The 15,456-nt window shown below is 57.8% G+C and overlaps 1 protein-coding gene and 1 non-coding gene across 3 annotated transcripts in view; both read left to right on the top strand.

Annotated features, from left to right (window-relative positions):
- TRPM2 (transient receptor potential cation channel subfamily M member 2) overlaps positions 1-14,620 on the top strand; it is a 43,114-nt gene extending 28,494 nt beyond the window's left edge. Inside the window, exons 20-32 of one of the 2 annotated variants that reach the window (XM_089910114.1) lie at positions 2,210-2,393; positions 3,471-3,652; positions 3,887-4,019; positions 4,669-4,756; positions 6,359-6,446; positions 7,093-7,250; positions 7,840-7,916; positions 8,091-8,192; positions 9,428-9,514; positions 10,000-10,105; positions 11,616-11,717; positions 12,902-13,018; positions 13,663-14,620. In XM_089910114.1, the coding sequence (XP_089766240.1) occupies positions 2,210-2,393; positions 3,471-3,652; positions 3,887-4,019; positions 4,669-4,756; positions 6,359-6,446; positions 7,093-7,250; positions 7,840-7,916; positions 8,091-8,192; positions 9,428-9,514; positions 10,000-10,105; positions 11,616-11,717; positions 12,902-13,018; positions 13,663-13,788 (1,550 nt within the window). In that variant the 3' untranslated portion in view covers positions 13,789-14,620. The remainder of the gene's footprint in view (positions 1-2,209; positions 2,394-3,470; positions 3,653-3,886; positions 4,020-4,668; positions 4,757-6,358; positions 6,447-7,092; positions 7,251-7,839; positions 7,917-8,090; positions 8,193-9,427; positions 9,515-9,999; positions 10,106-11,615; positions 11,718-12,901; positions 13,019-13,662) is intronic. The other variant, XM_089910113.1, reaches the window with a different exon arrangement.
- LOC115802369 (Z6 small nucleolar RNA) lies at positions 11,583-11,659 on the top strand. The gene has a single exon (XR_004022839.1). It is a non-coding gene; the product is annotated as a Z6 small nucleolar RNA (small nucleolar RNA).
- Positions 14,621-15,456: the final 836 nt, after the last annotated feature.

Genomic DNA, 15,456 nt, shown 5'->3' with positions numbered 1-15,456 from the left:
TCTTCCACTTATTTAAATCTTTCATTTTTTTCCATAATATTTTTTTATTTTTCAGTGTGTAAGTTGCACTTCTTCTGTTAAATTTATTCCTAAGCGTTTTATTCTTTTTCATGCTGCTGTAAGTAGAATTGTTTTATTAATTGGATTGTTTACTGCTTGTGTATAGAAATACACTATATTTTGTATATTGAACTTGTATCCTGAAACCTTGCTGAACTTCTTTATTAGTTCTAATAGCTTTTAAGTGCATTTTTTGGAGATTTGTTGTGATCATGTCATCTGCAAATAGAGATACTTTTACTTGTTCCTTTCCAGTCTGGATGTCTTTTATTTCTTTTTCCTGCCTAATTGTCCTGGTTAGAACCTCTGGTACAGTGTTGAAACGTATCAAGAACCAATGTCTTTATCCTGTCCGTGATCGTAGGGGAAAGCTTTCAGTCCTTCACTACTAAGTGCAATGTGAGCTATGGGTTTTTGTAAATATCCTTCATCAGGTTGACGAAGTTCCCCTCTATTCCTAGTTTCTTGAGTGTGTGTATTGTGAAAGGGTGTTAGGTTTGTCAGATGCTTTTCCTGCATCAATTGAAATGTTCATATGGTTTATTTTCTTTATATTATTAATATGGTGTATTATATTAATTGATCTTCAGGTGTTAAACGGACTTTGCATTCCTGGGATATATTTCACTTAGTCACGGTGTGTAAATCTTTTTATATGTTGCAGGATTCAGTTTGCTAGCATTTTGTTGAGGATTTTTGCATCTATATTCTTAAAGGGTGTTGGTCTGTAGTTTTCTTTTCTTGTAATGTTTTTGTCTGGTTCTGGTATGAGAGTAATACTGGCCTCATAGAATCACTTAGAAAGTAGTCCCTCCTCTTTTATATTTTGGAAAAGCTTATGAAGGATTGGTCTTCATTATTCTTTAAATATTTGGTAGAATTCACCAGAGAAGCCATCTAGGCCTGGACTTTTCTTTGTGTGAAGTCTTAAAATTACACATTCAATATCTTTACTTGTTATAGGTCTATTTATATTTTCTACTTCTTTTTCAGTCACTTTTGGTAGTTTGTGTCTTTCTAGGAATTTTTCCATTTTTTATAAGTTATCTAATTTGTTAGCATACAATTTTTTGGTAATATTTCCTTATAGTTTTTTCTGTTTTTGTAAGGTTGGTTGCAATGTCCTCTCTTTCAGCTATGATTTAGTCTTTTGAGTCTTTTTTTTTTTCTGCATCAGTCTAGCTAAAAGGTTGTAATTCTGTTAACCTTTTCCAAGAACCAGATTTTGGTTGTGTTGATTTTCTTTATTGTTTTTGTCTCTATTTCATTTATTTGCATTCTGCTCTTTATTATTCCCTTCCTTCTGCTTGCTCTGGGTTTACTTTACTAAAATGGAAGGTTATTTTCTTGATTTGATCTCTTTTTTAAAAAATTATAGGTATTTCTAGCTATTATAATGAGTTTCTATCTTAGAAAATTAGTAGCACTGTCAAAAATATATTTGATTACAGAACAGTGCATACTCATTGCTAAAAAAATTTTAAATTCAAGTTAAGTATAAAGAAGAATGTTCATAATCCCACCTCCCAGAGCTAACCATTATTAACTGAGTATATTTTCTCAGATATTTTTAAATGCACAAACAGAATATATATTTATGTTTTGTAATATTATATTACAAATATTATAATAAAGGATAAATATTATCCTTTACTTGTCTGCAATTGTGTGGCTATATTTTGTTTTGTAATCGCTCGTTCCACATATAGGAATGCTGCCTCTGCAGCGTTTTTCCTTTCTTGTGTCTCCCTTCTCTTTTTGATGGTTGTTAATTTCCTCTTTGAATTCTTTCCCACCGCAATTTGCTCCCCAGGGTTGGGACCTGTGTCTTATGATGACACAGCCCCTCCTGGTGCTGCCCCCCCTGGGGCCCAGAAAGTGCCCTGGTGGGATGGCTGGATCCGGACAGGGGCACGTGCCCACCTGAAGTACAGGTCTGGCTCCTGGGCTTCCCTTGGCAGCCTCACTTCCTGCCCGCGAGGATGCTTGGGTGTAGATGGATGCCCCTCTTTGGGCTGCCCTCACGCCTGAGCTGACAGCTGAGGTCACCCAGATGTGGGGGTGTCCAGGTCTGCGGGGTCATCGCCCGAGGACCCTTGTGCTTCCACTCGGCTTTCCTGGTTCACCTGCCCCCTCACTCCCGACGCAGGCGTGAACTTCAACTTGGACCAGTGCAGCCCCAATGGCACCGACCCCTACAAGCCCAAATGCCCCGAGATCGACGCAGCCCAGCGGGAGCCCGCCTTCCCCGAGTGGCTGACGGTCACCCTGCTGTGCCTCTATCTTCTCTTCACCAACATCTTGCTGCTTAACCTCCTCATCGCCATGTTCAAGTAAGCGCCCTGTGCCAGCCTGGCCGGGTGCACGCCCCTTGCCCTCCCCCCATCCCCCTGGGGCGCGGGCGGGGTGGAGCCCGGGACCCGGGACCTGGCTCATCCCAGGTGGACCGTGTGCGGCCACGCTCTCTGGTCACCGCCGAGTCCGTCAAGGCACTGCTGCTGCGGGACCAGTGCACGGGCCACGTGCCCGGAGGCCGCGGGCTGGGGCACGTGGACGTCTCGCTCCTCCCACCCTGGAGGGAGGGGGTGCAGGGCAGTGACCTGGCTGAGCCCGACTCTAGATGTGGAGGTGCGTGTCACACTTATTGAAAATCAGACGATGCAGGATGACCTGTATTTGCTTTCCATGGCTCAGGGCATCGCCAGCCCCTCAGCGCCCCTCCCGGCCTCTGCAGAAGGGCCCCTGGGACCCGTGGTGACCCTGGTGAAAATCCCTTAATTCCTGGTTTGGGCACCGTTTCTCTTCCCTTTCATCAGCTAGCGTGATGAGGTCGCCACTTTCTGATTTACCACGTGTTTTGAACAGTGAGAGACCCTGACCTGTGCTGGGCTGTGACAGAGACAGAGAGGTCAGAAGGCCGGCGGGCAGGGGCTGCATCGCGGCCCTGCCTGGCCTCCCTCCCTCCCTCCGAGGGCCTCTCTCTGGCAAGGATTTGGGTCAGTTGACGTCCATCCACAAGACACACATGTTGCAGAGAATAAATGTGTCAGCCTGTTGAAGACACCGTCCCTTCTGTTTGTCAGATCCAAGGGACGAGCCCCTCTTAGAGTCCAGTGCAGGACACTGTCCCTCTCCCAACACATGCAGCTCTGTTTTACTCTCTAACGAGGTTTGTAGAACCTAAACTCTAGGTCTTCTTTCTTCCTTCTCCCCTTGGCTCCCAGGAAGCTCAGAATTCTGGGGCTGGCCGTTCAGCTGCCTTTCCCTGCATCTGGAGTTGCGCCCCTTGGTGATGTGTGTGCTCTTCATGGGCCGTCACGGCAGACACGCCGGGCAGGGACACGGGTGTTTTCGTAACCGTGTTTGGGTGGCCCGTGCTCCCCTGTAACCAGTGCTTCCTGCCCCTGCAGCTACACGTTCCAGCAGGTCCAGGAGCGCACGGACCAGATCTGGAAGTTCCAGCGCCACGACCTGATCGAGGAGTACCAGGGCAGGCCCCCTGCGCCGCCCCCCTTCATCCTTCTCAACCACCTGCATCTCTTCATCAAGAGGGTCATCCTGAAGATCCCCGCCAAGCGACACAAGCAGCTCAGTAAGCTCCCATCTCCCTCATCCCAGAGCTGCGTCTGCGGCGGAGCCGGGGTGGGGTGGGGGCAGCAGCTCCTTGGAGAGTTCTGGAAGCTCGGTGGGCGTGCAGACCGCTCAGGCCACTGACTTCCCACCCTGCCCACTGGGGGCAGGTGCGGACTGGCTCCTCCGGCCCCTCAGGGTCCCGGCCCCTCCCTGCGGGGCCCCGAGTGGATCAGAGGCTCCCCTCCCCCGACAGAGAACAAGCTAGAGAAGAACGAGGAGGCGGCCCTCCTGTCCTGGGAGATCTACCTGAAGGAGAACTACCTGCAGGACCAGCAGATCCAGCAGAAGCAGAGGCCGGAGCAGAAGATCCAGGACATCAGTGACAAGTACGGGACCAGGGTGGTCCCCTCGGGGTTCCTGAAACGTTTGCTCTTTGTCACACAGCACACGCGGCACCGGGCGGGGGGCGGGGGGGAAGACAGCTCAGGAACCCCCCGCGCAAAAGACAAAAGCGTTTGGAAGTATTTTTCATATAAAAACAGAGGCCGCCTTGGGTGCAATTCCTATGTTGTAGCAAAAGAAGACAGAGACCAAACAATTATTCCCCAGACAACGGTGCTGCATCCTCCTCCTTCCAAAGTCCCCAGTGGTGCCCAGCGGTAGCTTTCCCCATTGTGACTCGGCTGTGGAACTCGTGGCAAATCGAGGCAAGGAGCCAGGCGTGTGCGCGTCTGCACACCTGCGCCTCTCGCCCCAGCCATGCTCCCTGCAAAGCCCGGGGCTGTTGGGGCAGCCCTGTGAGCCGGGGGCATCCGTTGGCTGCGAGAACTTCCCCTTGGGCCACTAGGCGGTGCTCATTCTATACGGAAACGTATGGTATAAATACTTTCAAATTAAGAGGAAGATGCATGAAATTAAGGCCAACGGAGCCTGGGCTGCTGGATCTGACAGGTCACCCACCTGCAAAGAGGCACCAGGCTTCCTTCACATCCCACCCCTAGCTGGCCTGCGGGGCTCAGCTGTGTCCTCTTGCAGGGTGGACACCATGGTGGACCTGCTGGAAATGGCACATCTGAAGCAGTCGAGCTCCATGGAGCAGAGACTGGCCTCTCTAGAGGAGCAGGTGGGTTCCGAGCTGGGACCTCTGTTTCTGGGCACAGCTCTGAAGGACCTGGAAGGTCGCTCTGTGGTGTGGTGGCTTTGAGAGTGCACATACTGGGAAACCACCCAGGAGAAGGGGGCAGTGACATCAGGGCCATTGCTCCCAACTGGCAGGGGCACCTTCTCCGTCCTCTAGAGAATTCCACCAAACGCTCCCCTGCCTGAGCTCTGCCACACCGCACTGTGTGGCGGCCACATCAGGGGCTGGTCTGAGGGAACAAACTCTTGACCTTCCCCTGGCCTCCTTGGAACTGTCCTCTGAGATGCCGCTGTCTCCAGACTCTGCACCTGGAACCTGGGAGGGGGCTGTGGAAATTACTAACAGCCCTTGGCTGCTTTCTCAGGCTGCCAGCTATGCTGGGAGGGAGGGAGGCCATGGGGCCAGCAAGGATGCGTATGGATGTCCGTGTGGACAACTGGACTGAGGGGCAGCATCAGAAAGCAGCATGTGGGTGTCTCAGAGCAGCTCCAGATGAGAGAGCGGTGGCCGGTGGGCAACAGGAGAGCAGCCTCCCCCCGCCCCTCCCCCCTCAATGTCCACTGACAGCCCCCCCATCAGCTGGGCAGCCCTGAGTGGCCTCACATCCAAGAGTCATTGCCTCATAGGCCAGCTGGGCTCAGGTGCCTGAGTGATGCTGAGGGACAGTAATGTGTTTTAGTTCATCCATCCATCCATCCATCCAACCATCCATTGATCCATCTGCCCATCCATCCATCCGTCCGTCCGTCTATCCATTCTTCCATCCATCCATTCATTCATCCATCCATCTATCCATTTATCTGTCCAGCCATCCATCTGTCCATCCATCTATTCATCCATCCATTCATGCATCCAATCCATTCAGTCATCCATCCATCCATCCAACCATCCATCTGCCCCCCCATCCATCCAACCATCCATTGATCCATCTGCCCATCCATCTATCCATCCATCCATCCATTCATTCATCCATCCATCCATCCTTCCAGTCATTCATCCATCTATCCATTTATCTGTCCATCCATCTGTCCATCCATCCATTCATGCATCCAATCCATTCAGTCATCCATCCAGTCATTCATCCATTCATCTATCCATTTAACTGTCCATCCATCCATCCATCCATCCATCCATCCATCCATCCATCCCACGTTTCCTGTGTGCCTCCTCCGTGCCTGTCCAAAGCTGGCCTTGAGAATGTCGGGGTGGCAGGCATTATCTCATCCTTGAGGATTCCCAGTCAGGGGGAGGCACAGACATAAAGGTTCGTTGTCACAATGTACTTCAATAGGCACAGTGAAGGAGGTGGATGCAGGGGCTTTGGTCAGGGAGGCCTTGGGACCTCAGGACAAGGAGGGGTGGACAGGCAGAGGCCAGGTCCCCGCCCCTCCGTGCCCCTCCTGCTGTGCCTTGACCCTGTGCCCCCCAACCCCGTGGGCCTGCCCTGGGTTCCCCTCCTCACTCTGGGTGCTCTGGCCCCAGGGCCTGTGCCTTGCGACACAGTGGAACAGGGTGGGTGGGAGCTGGGCATTCCGTGTGGGGGGGCAGGTGTTGACCAAATCTTGTTTGGGACGTGCCTTCCAGGTGGCCCAGACGGCCAGAGCGCTGCACTGGATCATGAAAGCCCTGAGGGACAGCGGCTTTGGCTCGGAGGAGGGCGTCCCCACCCTGGGTGAGTGGGTGGCTGTACCAGCTGCTGGTCTCTACCACCTGTGCTCTTTTGCGTCCGGCGGTCTGTGGGGAGGAGATGCAGCAGGCCCAGTGCCTCGGGGAGCATGGTCCACCCCACAGATACATGTGCAGAGTGTGGCCAAGTCCCCTGCTTGACCAGGCTGGGGACTTCCAGAGGTCGCCTGGCCCACAGCCCCATCCTCCTGTGCATCAAGCTACAAAGTGGGGGCAGCTCCAGCAGATGCCCGAGGCCCAGTCACGTTGACTGGGTGACAGAAAGCAAGGCTTTGTTCCTACATTTGCAGTCGGCCAAGAAATGGGCATGAGTAACCCTCCTGGGGTGTTGCTGGCCCGGAAGGAGCAGTGAGCTCTCCTCAGCTGGACAAGCTTCTGTAAGGGCCTGTGCGTCCAGCTAAGTACTGAGAGCTCTGCTGGGAGCTGTCCAGGGTGGTGGTTGCCTGACCCCAGGTCTCTGTCCTCCTGGGCCACAGTGCTGGGAGCTGGCATTCAATCCGGGCTGGGGGAGGTAGAGGCAGCCCAGAAGTTTGGGGGAAAGGACCATAGAGGATGGCCCTGTCCTGCGCGCCTGGAACCCAAGTCCGGGCCCAGCTTTGCCCACAGCTCCGTGGGGCTGTTCCCATTCCCAGCACCCCAGAAGGCCTCGGTGGGGCGGGACCCTGAGCTGGACGGCGGGCTGAAGGTGGAGGACCCGGGCGACGCCTACCACGTGGATGCCAGGCACCTCCTCTACCCCAACTGCCCCGTCCAGCGTTTCCCAGTGCCCAACGAGAAGGTGCCCTGGGAGGTGAGTGCCTGTTCTGCCGCATCCACCAGGCTGCAGGGGCCCGGTGTCCTGGGGGCGAGCAGTCCAGCCCCCTGGGCTGGATGAGCCCGCTGCGGCCTCACAGGGACATGACAACAGATGAGAAAACGGAGGCATGTGGCCAGAGGGGATGGAGCTGGGGTTTGAGCCAGGATGCTGGTGCGCCTCCATCCACACACAGCCGACTGCCCTGCTTTTCCGACCCCCTGTCCCCAGTGAACGGTCCCTGCCCTGTTTCTGAGTGCCGGGGAGGCTGGAGGTGGAGAGAGAGAGAGATGGTTGAGGCATGTCGGTACCCCCCCGGTCTTCTCTCTAGTTTTCCTTGGAACATTCCAGGCTGTTACTCTTCCCCAGTCTCTGCCAGTGGGACCCCTTCTCCCCTCTAGAGCCCAGCCTAGCCCCTCACCCCCATCCTGGGGGCTGGGCCGGGTGTGTGCGTGCTCAGGTCTGCTGAGCTCGGGCTCCCAGGCCCTTTGGGCCGTCCCAGGGTCTTGGGCTCTGAGGTCAGCCATCCTGGGTGCCAGCTGACCTGGGGTGGTGACCGACTGAGGGGAGCCCCCGTGTCGTGCAGACGGAGTTCCTTATCTACAGCCCGCCCTTCTACACGGCCGACAGGAAAAACAAGGACCTGGTGGACCCTGTGGGAGAGTGAGTGCCCTGCTTCCTGCCTGGACGGGTGGCCCATCCTCCCTGGGGGCTGGGCCATGCTGGGAGGGCTGCGGCCAGGGAGGGGTCCTCGTGGTGGACCCCCTGAAGGGTCACCGCGGCCGCTCTGCATCCCGCCATCTTTGTCGGGCACGCGACCTCTCCTCTCGCTCCCAGCGCCCTGGAGCCTCTGTCCAGGATCAGCTACAACGCGGTGGATGGATGCCTGGACCGGCGCAGCTTCCACGGGGTCTACGCTGTGCAGGATGGGCTCCCTCTGTGAGTGCAGCCTGGCCCTTCTCTGCGGCCTCTGGGGGTTTCCTTCTGGGGTCAGGTTTCCTCTCCGGCAATGTGGGTGCTTTTCTGATAAAAACAAACAAAATACGGAAGAAAAGAAACACCCACATAAGGCGTTTCCTTCGTGGGGAGGCGGGGGCCGTGGGCCGGTCCCGCTGGCCTGGGCGCTGTGCCCTCGTCCCCCGATGTAACCTTTATGGCTTCCGTTTCTGTGGTGTGGAAATGGGGTAAGACGTGGACCGCCCGGCTGCCAGCCGCACCGATCGTGAGAGCTGTTAAAGGGCCCCTGGGGTTACGTGTAGGGGACGGAGATGTTTCCAGGTCTGTTCTCTGTAGGGATGGGCACTGAGCCCCACTGTACAGGTGAAGAATCAACATAAAGATGTCAGGTGACCCATGGCGTCAGGCCCAGCAAGCACTTAGTGGACGCCTACTGTGTGCCAGCCTGGGGTTTGGAGGTCAGAGGGCCTCCTCTGATGGGGTTTGCTGGGGAAGCAGCACCACAGGGCGGAGGCCGAGGAAGGGGCAGTCAGCTTCTGTGGAGGGACCACAGATGGCCGGGACGTGTGGGCTCCATGGAGCAGGTGGTCGTTGAGGGCACCTGGGGGAGGAGGTGTGTGGTGGGCCTCTGGGGAAGGTTCTGGAACAGGGAGTAGAGGCTGTGGGAGGAGGTGGTAGGAGACGGGTGGGGCAGGAGAACAGACGTGACCAGGAGCGTCTCCAGCCCTAGACAGGGGAGGGGACTAGGGGGACGTGGTGTTCAGGACGAGAGCAGGACGGAGTGTCATGGCGGGCCAGGGGGGACCGTCGGGTGCCAGGTCACAGGCCGGCCGAGGCCCTCGGACACAGCACGATGGTCGGTCAGGCACTCTCTGGGGGGGGGTCTGCGGCGGGGCTGTGCTTCTGCTCCCAAGGAGACCCCTTTCCTTTCCAACTCATGCCAAGGTGACCTGAAGCCTTGGAGTCCCCCAAGGACAGGATTCGGGGTGGACAGCCCCAGTGGGTGATGCAGAGTCGGCCAGACCGGTCAAGGGGCCCGTGGGTGTCGGGGGTCCTCTCCAGGGCTCCATACGGTGGCCTCTTCCCTGCTCCCGTCCATCCTGGGCCGGGGCAGGTGTGGGCGGAACCGGCACGTGCCCCATCAGAGGCCCCGCCTGCTGCCCCGGCCTGGCTCTCCAGCTGCAGGCGGCAGGCTGAGCAGACCCCTGTCCGCCCAGGAACCCCATGGGCCGCACAGGGCTGCGCGGGCGCGGGGACCTCAGCTGCTTTGGCCCCAACCACACCCTGCAGCCCGTGGTCACCCGGTGAGTAGCCCCGGATGAGCACACAGCGTGCGCCACGCGCCCTGCCCCGTAGCGGCCTGGCTAAGCGCGGGCGCGCCCCAAAACACAGGGCAGGAGCATCTGTGCCCCTAGGAAAGCCCAGGCCCTTCCTGCCCCCAGGCTACCCTCATTTCCCTGTGGGTCCCCCTCCCTCAGAGGCCCCTTGGGGGAGGGACAAAGCCAGGGCCAGGGCTCACTACGCAGACAAAATGAAAATCCATATCCATCTACCCGTCATTTCCAAAGAGTCCCAGAGGTGGAAGGGCTGGGTCCAGGGCACGTGCCTCGTTAAGGCTTTTGATAGAAAAGTACTCTCCCAAAAGACCTACCCATTCTAGTCAGACCAGCAGTCATGGGAGCGGTGGTTACTATCTCTGTGCCCCTGGAGCAGGTGCTCAGGAGTGGGGGGGTGCCTTGGCCTCCTCTGCAGCGGGGGAGGGGCTGACATCAGACCATCCCTCCTGCAGCTGGAGGCGGAGCCAGGACGGTGCCATCTGCAGGAAGGGCATAAAGAAGGTGCTGGAGGTGCTGGTGGTGAAGCGTTCCATCTCAGAGCACTGGGTTCTGCCCGGGGTGAGCCCGCGCCCGCCGTCCCGGGGCCCTGCGCGCCTTTGTGCACTCCACCCGGCAAAGGAGCACCACCCGCCTGTGGTCGCTGCCCTGCACAGCTCAGACTCTATCCTTGGTTCTGAACGACAGAGGCCGGTCCTTGCCTTTTAGAGGGAATTCTCCCTCCTAGTACCTTGTTTTGCGGTTGTGAAAACGGGTTCAGGGGCTCTTCGGAGTGTAAGCACTAATTGAGCACGTACTGCATCCTGGGGGGCACCAGGCCCAGGGCTGGGGCTGCCTCGGAGGCTAGACTGGGTCTCCCTGCAGACCTCAGGGGTTGGGGTCAGACACGGCTCCCAGGTGGGTGTCTCAGGCGCGCACCTGCCCCTAGCCCTGGGCCCCGAGCTGAGCCTGGGGCTGGGGACGGGAGTGCACAGGACCTCAGCTCAAGGGCGGCAGCTCCTTGCAGGACCGAAGGCCGGTGTGCACCCCAGAGGCCTTGTGGTGACAGAATTGGGGTGTGGAAGGCCCTGGGCCTGTCCTAGCCAAGCAGGCCCAACCGCTCAGATTCTGAGCCGTCAATCTGCCCTCTGCCCCCCACGACCCTGTCACTGCTCTGGGGTTGGAGTAGGCTGACCCTGGCAGGAGGACCGTGTCGCCCACCAGGCCCCCGTCTGGTCTCTGGGTGCAGCTCTGTCCGGGGTCCCCTCCTCTGAGCCTGTACCCGGGAGTCCGTGATTCGCGCAGCTCAGCAAGAGGCCGTCGGGTTTCCCCACCACCCACCCGGTGGCCCAGCAGCTGCTCTGCTGTGACAGCAAGTTAATGGGTGTGTGGGGGGCAGTGGTGCCACTGAGGGTCTTCAGACCCCAACCAGGATTCCAGGGTGGCTCTCGTTCCTGCAGCCATAACCCCTGTGCCCTCTAGCTGAGGGAGCGCGGCTCTGAGCCCAGGTCCGGCCCTCTCCTCCCGTGGGTTCTCTGGCACCATTCAGCCTCCCTCTCTGGCACTTCGGTCTCTCCTGCCGACGGGCATCTTCTGAGCTGTGTCCCTGTGTCCCTGAGAGCCAGCCCCCCCCAGCGAGGGGCTAGGGCGTCTCCAGGGCCTACGTGGATGGACGTGATGTGGACTGAGAGAGTCCCCTAGATGGATGGAGAGGGGAGTGCAGGTGCAGGCCCGTGTCTGGGGTGTCGGGAGTGGCCGGGAGCCTGGTGTGCGAGAGCAGAGGCTGGACACGGGGACAGGGATGCACACAGACAGGACACAGCCCGGCTGGTGCTCAGGGTGGTGGAGGTCAGGGGGCTGCCTCCCCACAATGCCCTGCGCGCCTCAAGGCTGGGCCACCCTCCTGCCCCGCGGGCTGACGTGGACTCTGGGCTCTGGGCAATGTCACTCCAGCCCCGAGGCAGCTGCTCTCAGACACTCGTCCGCCTGTGGCTCCAGGGGGCTGGCCCGCTGCCCACGCTGGGCAGGTGGCCAGAGGAAGCAGGTCCCCAGACAGCCGTGCTGACCCGCCCCTTCCTCCCTCTCTGCTCAGGGCTCCCGGGAACCAGGAGAGATGCTGCCCCGGAAGCTGAAGCAGGTCCTCCGGAGAGAGTTCTGGCCTTCCTTCGAGAGCCTGCTGACGCAGGGCATGGAGGTGAGGTCATCTTTCTGCTCTGCTCGCACCTGTGCCTCTGGGGCCCCAAGTTGCGGGTCGTGACAGCTGCAGGGCGGGCCGCGTGGAGCTGGGGAGCCTCCTGGAGAGACCCATGTGGCCACGGCTCTGGGCCCCTCGCCTTCTCTCTCTGTCTGGGTTTGCTCCTCCCGAGATCAAGTCGGGGGCCACGGCCTCTGCCGCCCTGGGGCCGGGGCACGCCTGGTGTCCGGCCCACACTCCCTCTTGCCCTGAGCACAGCTGGGCACAAAGACGTAACTCGCTTTTCAGTGAATTTGCAAAGGCCATATTTTTAGGTCCACGTTTCCGAATCCACCTCGCTCTTTTTCAGGACCACATAATATTTTGTGCCGTGATCTCTTTAAACAGTCCTCCAGGTGGGCGTCCGAGTCGTTGCTGGTTCTGTCTCTGCAGCGTCTCAGGATGAAATAGGCAATGGCTGATGTCTACAGTTTTGCCCTGCAAACCAAGCAGTTTCACACGGCTTATCCCCTGCAGCCCCACAGGGAGCACTGCCATCTCTCTTTTCTCTGCTTTGTAAAAATAAACTTCTTTATTTGTTGAGGTAAAATCCAAACAGCATAAAAAGAACCGCTTTGAAGTGAGCAGTTCAGTGGTATTTAGTACGCAGACGGCGTGGGTGGCCACCACCTCTGTCTGGTTCCAGAACATCCCATCACCCCGAAAGGAAGCCCATACCCATTGGCAGCCACTCCCTTCCCTCCCCCAGCCCCAGGCACCCACGAGGCTGCTTTCGGTCTCTGTGGATTTGCCTGCTCTGGACGGTTATTATAGGTGGAATCACACAGCGTGCGGCCTCTGGTGTCTGGCTTCTTTCACTTTGCGTAATGTTTTGAGGTCCACTGGCCCTTTTTAATCCTCCCAAGGACAGTCGAGGCAGGTCTGGGTAGCAGGCCAGAGGCCAGAAGGGAGATGAGTGAGGCTGTGGGTCCCCACGATGTGTCAGTCAAGCTGAAGGTGGTGTTGGGGGCAGGTGGACGGGGTGGGGGAGAGCCAGGAGGGGCTTGGGTGCAGTGGACAGCTGTGTTGAGCATCCCAGACCCGGACTGGTTGCAGAGAAAGCATGGGGCCCCTTCCTCTGGGAGAAAGCCGGGGGGCTCAGGGGTCCATCAGGCGAAACAGCTCACACCTGTGCTGCCTCCCAGGTGTACAAAGGGTACGTGGATGACCCAAGGAACACGGACAACGCCTGGATCGAGACGGTGGCCGTGAGCGTCCACTTTCCAGACCAGAGCGACGTGGAGCTGAAGAGGCTGAACTCTGTATGTGGCCTGGGTCTCAGGCTCTGAGGAATGGGGGGACCGGGGGCACCAGTGCTCCAGAGAGCCTCGGGGTCTATAGGGAGGGGTCTGAGGGGTTCCAGGGCCTGGGGCCAGAGCTGGCCAGGACCAGAGAGTGGGAGCTGCGTGGGTCAGAGTTGTGCCCAGAGGGTACCAAGGGGGCATCCGGGAGAGGCCAGAGGGCAGCAGAAGGAGGCTGGGGCGCAGTCGGGGCTGGCTAGGAACCCTGGGGGCCTCCAGGCTCGCACCCAGGGGAAGCTGGTTCCAGCACTTATGTGGGGTTGCCGTCCCCTGTACTTAGATCAGTCCTACGTATCCTTAATCCAGAACTGGGACCAGGAAGTCCCAGGGAACAAAACCCGGGCTGTGTCTGCAGACAGAAAACCCCAGAACAAGGCTGCACCTCTTCTCTCTCCTCCTTCAAGGGTTTTTAAGGCTTTGTGGGCATTTTCTGATTCGTGCCTGTGCAGAAGGATAAAGCAAGCGGCCATTGGCCAGGCCTGTGGCAGGGCCAGGAGCCAGGTCGTGGGGTCCCCGTCACCCCCTGACGTCTGTAGTCTCGGGGTGTCTGGGTGGGGGCAGGGCCGGCTCAGGAGGGAGTCAGGATCTTACCCCTGTCCTTGCAGCACCTATACTCCTGCGATGCGGGGGTGTCCATCCGGTGGCAGGTGGTGGACGAGCGCATCCCGCTGTACGCCAACCACAAGGCCATCCTCCAGAAGGTGGCCGCCTTGTTCGGGGCCTACTACTAACCTGGGGACGCAGCCCAGGCAGCTCTGCAGGGGCCGGCAGAGCTGCTCCATCCACGGCCCGCCCAGATCAGCAGCCCCTCTTGCCCAGCTGTTGAACTGGGAGGCTTCGGGGTGCCCTGGGAGGAGAGCTGAGCAGGAAGCAGGTGGGCTCCGGCCACGAGGCAGGGCCTCAGGGTTGAGGTGGCCACGGGGACTCCATCAGCCAACACTGCTTCTCCCGAGCCTGCTGGCGGCCAGTGGACACCCTCCTGGCCACATCCTGTGAGAAGCATGTCCACCATCAGAGGCGTCTCCACCCAAGGCTGGCACTTCCTGGAGAGTTGGGGTTCCCCTATGGCCTCCTCCTCAGGCCCACACCCCCGAGAGGGCCTCCACCGTGACCTAACTCAGCCCCTTGCCTGGCCTGGGGCGGGGCACCATGGGACCCATTTCCCTTGGCTGTCAGGGCTGAGCCCCTTAGCAGGGCAGAAGGCGCAGGCAAGCTCCGGCCTCCTCCCGAAATGCACAGGTCTCTACCCGTGTGCTGCCCCGGGACCCAGGCGGGGAGGACGCAGACGCCCCGTGTGGGCGGGGGCTCTCCTGCACATGGTGCCCCCAACCGTCACCCTGAGAGCCCGGGAGGAGCGGGCGGTAGGTGTGGACTGAGGGGCTACCCAGTTCAGCATCAGCGACTCATAGGCCATCAGGAGCCATGGAATGTTGTGAAAAACCCACATTAAATCCGCTTTCCTACACCAGCCTCACCCGCCTCTTCTGTGCTTTCCTCAAATAAAGTTATAGACACAAGCAGTGGTCAAGGGGCTGTGTCTGGGTCACCTCATCCAGCCCACAACCAAGCTTCCTGGGGCCTGAGGGGGTCTCCTGCGGACAGCCTGCAGCCCCTCCAGTCCAAACTCATGATTTCTCCTCCAATCAACACCCCCCCAACACACACACACACACACACACACACACACACACACACACACACAAACTCTTCCTCATTTCCTAGACCCTGGCTCTGGCCCCCAGCTTGGGACTCAGCCCCTTGCGCCTCCCCCCTGGCCCCCTACCCTGCAGGCGCTCAGCCACTGTGGGGGCCTTGGTTTTTTATCTAGAATCTCATATCCAGCCAAACTAGTGTTCACGTGGCAGCACCAAAAACCTTTTAGAAGCATAAGGACCCAGAAAGTATGTTCCTCATGCACCCTTTCTGAAAGAATTTCACAAAGATGAATTACAGAAAAGCAAAACACACTGTCTTAGTCAGCTTGGGCTGCAGAACAAGGCACCACAGATGGAACATTCACTTTCTCACAGTTCTGGAGGCTGGGAGTGGGGGGTCAAGGTGTGGGCAGGGTGGTTCCTGGTGAGGGCTCTCCCCTGCTTGGCCACAGCCACCTTGAACTCTGTCCTCAGGTGACCTTTCCTTGGAGTGTGCAGGAGACAGGTGGGGAGCTCTGGTTCTTCTCTTATAGGGGCACTAATTCTATCAAGTCAGGGCCCCACCCTTATGACCTCATTTAACCCTACTTCCTTAGAGGTCCTCCCTCCAAATACAGTCACACTGGGGATTATGGCTTCAACGTAGGAATTTTGGGGAGGGACACAAACATTTAGTCCAACACACACACACACACACACACACACACACACGTGCGCATGCACAGACTGAGCTCTGTGGAAGCA

The sequence above is a fragment of the Delphinapterus leucas genome, chromosome 4 (genome assembly GCF_059928025.1).
Source record: "Delphinapterus leucas isolate spDelLeu-1000000601 "Yukka" chromosome 4, BTC_Dleu_Yukka2, whole genome shotgun sequence".
In the NCBI taxonomy this organism is placed as follows: Eukaryota; Metazoa; Chordata; class Mammalia; order Artiodactyla; family Monodontidae; genus Delphinapterus; species Delphinapterus leucas.
Note: the sequence above shows the minus strand (reverse complement) of the source record. Positions and strands in the feature narration are given on the sequence as shown.